At 41.9% G+C, this 4,710-nt stretch overlaps 1 protein-coding gene across 2 annotated transcripts in view; it reads left to right on the plus strand.

Moving 5' to 3' along the window:
• The window catches only part of trpc4apa (transient receptor potential cation channel, subfamily C, member 4 associated protein a), a 17,584-nt gene extending 13,742 nt beyond the window's left edge, over nucleotides 1-3,842 (plus strand). For both annotated transcript variants that reach the window (XM_037679275.1, XM_037679276.1), the window contains exon 18: nucleotides 3,650-3,842. In XM_037679275.1, the coding sequence (XP_037535203.1) occupies nucleotides 3,650-3,787 (138 nt within the window). In that variant the 3' untranslated portion in view covers nucleotides 3,788-3,842. The remainder of the gene's footprint in view (nucleotides 1-3,649) is intronic.
• Nucleotides 3,843-4,710: the final 868 nt, after the last annotated feature.

Consider the following 4,710-nt stretch of genomic DNA (forward strand, 5'->3'; position numbering starts at 1 on the left):
GCTGATCTTTTTCATGTATTTCTGTGCAGACAGGTTTGGCTTTGCCTGCAAGTAAATATGCTAAAAAACCTGAATGTCAAAGCTGGGTTCTGTTGCAAACATACATGAAACTTGATCTCTGTGGTATGTTCACGTCAGTGCGGTGTTATCGTAGAGTCTTTTCCACCAAACAGGAAGTTTGACCGACTTGTCATCCAATCTGACCCACATTTCTTAGTCCCAGCCTTAAAGAGTCTTGCTAACAGCTCCACCTGCTGCTTGTAGCCTCTTCCCAGGTGAGCTTGAACACCAGGAAGTGACGGTGCACAGCCCTGAGGACTGCCAGGGTGTCAGTCATTTATTGCTGCTTTCAGCTTTATTTGTTGTTATTTTCTCCTTTTCATTGACGGATTTAGGCGTTTGTACTATTTATGAAGTTTGACAAGCCATCAGGACAAATATCCTGAACCAGAATTTAAAATTATGTTTACTGCAGAGTGCAGACAGAGGTGCGTTTGTACATTGCACCCACTGTATCTCATTTTGACTCAGTGAGTCTTGTTGCACAGAGCCTGAGTAAATCCTTGAACTAAAGAAGATTCATGAGCTCATATATTATTTAGAGACTAAAGCCATATTCGCACAGGATTAGTTTTACCTAAGGACCACGTGTAATAAATAAATTACTCCCTAACGTCTGCTTTTTATGTGGCACATTCACATGGATTAACCAAAGCCTGAGATTTAGCTGAAATTTACGGACATCTTCCGGATATGATGCTAACGCGCTGCGTTGTCCCGACCGGGCCGGTCCATGATAATGTGCGGTCCCGGACAGTCTCAGGCTTTGATGTGGTTTTATGAATCAGCACTAAAGAAAACTAAAGAACGCACAATATAAAATTGTGTTAATCTATTTGTTGAGGAGGAGGCAGGTCCGACCGGCCGGTTTAAGAGGTTAAAAAAGCCACATTAGGCTCAGATGGACAGAGCTGCGTGAAGCTGACAACTGTCACCGGCCGTGCACGTGAGCGACCACGCGTCCGTTGACCCGCTGGTTGAAATGGACTTGCAACCTGTCCAGGGTGTTCCTCGCCTCTCGCACAGTGATGGTTGGACATGCGCACCAGCAACTCCTGCTACACAAAAAGGAAGAAGTGGGTAAATATAATGGATGGATGGGTCAGTCGATCACGCACCTCCTGTCATCTGCTGTGAAGGAAGTAGCAGCATAAAAGCCGAAGCGAAAAAGAAAAATACCTCAAATAAATAAATAAATAAATAAATTTTAAAAAGCCAAGGCGAGCAGTGCGTTCATTTAAAATAGCCTTGGTCTATATTTTTCCAGATAATTTTGCTTAAATCAAAAACAAAAACGCCTCATTACGTATCGGATCCTGCACATTTCTGTCCAAATGACAGAGATGCCTATTCACATTGGATTAGCATCATCACAGGACCTCGGAGTTCAGCAAAATAATAGTAGGTAATTTGCAGGTGATCTAAAAAAGTTAAATCTGGTCCTCTGGACATTCAAAAAAAACAAAACAAAGCAAAACAACAAAAAAATGTAAAAACGTTTCGTCTCTCATCCGAGAGACTTCCTCAGTCTGAGGTGCTGTATTCAGCTCAGTCTCTTAAATAGCACCTTCTCAGAGTGGATCAACCAGTTTTGCTGCTGACAACCAAAACCAGCTGATCACATGCTCAAGAAGGACCATCAGCCTAACAATGGGTCATTAGCACACTGATGGCTGTTTACTGTTCACAGAGGGCTGAGTGATACTAGCAATCACAGCATTGTAAGAGGGGGACAATTGAACACGTAGGCCTCCACCCCTGTTTAACGATGAACGATTAGGCATTGTTAGGCTGATGGTCCTTCTTGAGCATGTGATCAGCTGGTTTTGGTTGTCAGCAGCAAAACTGGTTGATCCACTCTGAGACGGTGCTATTTAAGAGACTGAGCTGAATACAGCACCTCAGACTGAGGAAGTCTCTCGGATGAAAGACGAAACGTTTCTACATTTTTTTGTTGTTTTGCTTTGTTTTGTTTTTTTTTGAATGTCCAGAGGACCAGATTTAACTTTTTTAGATTTTTCTACCTGAATTATTGAGCATGCATCAGGATAATTTGCAGGGGAATTTTCACTTTTCAAATCACAGACATGGCCAATTCACACGGGATTAACAACTCAGACAATCTCCGTAATTATTACAAATTGCATGTGGTCCCTAGGTAAAACTAATCCCGTGCGAATAGGGCTTAAATAATTGTACCAAGTTGTGGCAGTGCTTTAAAAACGTAAGCAGCGATGGTCCTCAGCTCAGATGTCTGGTTACATCACTGATGAATGGTCCTCAGCTCAGATGTCTGGTTACATCACTGATGAAAGACAAAATGACTGACTTGATGTTTAGATGATTGTTTTGAGCGATGACTCCCACAGCCAGTTCTAAAGTAAAAAGTTTCACTTTTGTTTTCTCTGGACTACCGTTAGTAATGTGGGGTTAATGTTGTCTTGTGACAAAGTCAGAGTCAGAGTTTCTTTATTGTCATTCGCACCTCATGTGGTACATGTGGTGGAGCGAAATTATGTACACAGGGTCCCAGTTACATCCAACAATAAAATGTATAAGAAAAACAGTAATAACATCTAAGATATGAACTAAGAAAAACATCAACTAAATATACACTAAGCACTCATAACATAAAAACATTGAACATCAGCACAAACATGAACATACAAACAACATGACAAAGTGCTCAAATGCAGGAAAATGTAAAACTTGGGTGTACTTCTGCAACTTTACACAAGCCTGTTTTAGGGCTGGACAATATGGAAAAAACTTGTATCATGATATATTTCTTAATTTCAGTCGATAATGATATAATTCAATATCGATATAAACAATTGCGCTTCATCTTCTGACTCTCAGCACATTCTATCAAGTAGAAACTCTTCAGATGGAACAAACTAGATGTGTTCCCACCGTTAATTGGAACGACTCTCCAGCACATTTTGCAGCACACTTGGAAAGCTGAGCCACATCGCAGAATTAGTCTTTCCTCTCTCATCAGTTATTTCATCTGTTTTCTCTTCGCTTGTGAAATCACATTCAGTCACATTCTGACGGTCATGGGCACTCATTTTGAAGTGAAAACTTAACACATGTTGTAGATGTCCTTCGAGCTGTCGTGTATGTCACCACGCACTTAGATAGTTATCCTGATGCATGCTCAATAATCCAGGTAGAAAAATCTAAACAAGTTAAATCTGGTCCTCTGGACATTCAAAAAAAAAAAAAACAAAGCAAAACAACAACAAAATGTAGAAATGTTTCGTCTTTCATCCGAAAGACTTCCTCAGTCTGAGGAGCTGTATTCAGCTCAGTCTTATAAATAGCACCTTCTCAGAGTGGATCAACCAGTTTTGCTGGTTGTCAGCAGCAAACTGGTTGATCCACTGATTGGCTGAACAGTTTCCATGTTGTTGTTTTAATCTGCTGACCTCTAGTGGTAGCACATGAGAACTGTCTCTGTATCAGATCATCCTCAACAACAGCTTTGTAAAATGGATCAAACTTGCTCTGAGGTGTGTGACCTGTTAAAATGCAACAGATGGCAGTAAATCCTTGTGTCTGGGTTTTCTGTGCTTTCTCTCCTCAGAGCTCCTGCATCCCGTTCAGCTACTGGAAGGAGACGGTGTCTGTGCTGCTGGACTCAGACAGGACTTCTCGGTGTGCCATAGTGAGTTACATTGACGAGCCCTTTGTGGATCTGGACAGAGACCTGCTGGAGGATTGACCTCCACTCTGCGCGCTGGGGGCAGGAAGCACGGACACCCAAAGCTGGTGACGACCACTGAGCTGAAACTTTCAGGGGTTCTGTGACTGCGTTCTGGATTTAAAGACTCGTCTGTTTTCTGTTCGTACCTTCGCATGAAGGTCATCATCCCAGCTGAGAGTGGACGAGGAATTTACTCGTTGTGTTTTCACGAAGTTAAAACACTCTTTGTTTTCTTTCTGCAAGAAAGAGAAGGAAAACCTGTTTGCCCAACCTAGAAGGCATCGCAGAGAAATGAGACTTTGGAAACCTGTATTGATCGTTTGCTTAAGGCGAACGTCAGATAGAGCCTTTTATATAGCCTATACAGAAATCTATAAAAAGATGTATGATTGAACAAATATATGTAAGTAAAAGATTGTTTTCAAGTGGACTTGATTTGCCACATGACCACAGATTGACCCCAGATGTGCAGAATAGTGGTGCAGCGTGTCACCAGCCTCTGTCTTTGTACACTTCATGAGTCTGTCGTCACGCCACTGCCTGACCCGAGGGGAACCTGTGAGAGGACTCGCCGGGGCTGCGTCCTTTAACATCGTGGGTTTGTTTAATTGGGTGGCTGCTCTTGATTGGTGCTTTCTGGCTCTTCCTGGCCCGTTTGTTTAGCAGCTGACGTACACGGGTCGTGTGTCTCCAGGTGTTCCTCCTGCCTCAACCTTCATTCTGTTCTTTGCTTCAAACGCTTAACCCAGGGACTCATCTTTTCTCCAGTCATTTTCATGTTGAGAACAATGGCTTTTAGCTCTGGATGAACTGTAGAATAAAATGTTGCACAGAATATCTGTTTTTATTGTTTAATATATGTTCTTTCGTTCATTAAAGTATTTTCATCCTCTCACAGAAATCTATTTCATGTTGCGAAAGGTGCTATAGAAAAAATCAAC

This window comes from Nematolebias whitei, chromosome 7, assembly GCF_014905685.2.
Source record: "Nematolebias whitei isolate Nwh7 chromosome 7, NemWhi1, whole genome shotgun sequence".
NCBI lineage: Eukaryota > Metazoa > Chordata > Actinopteri > Cyprinodontiformes > Rivulidae > Nematolebias > Nematolebias whitei.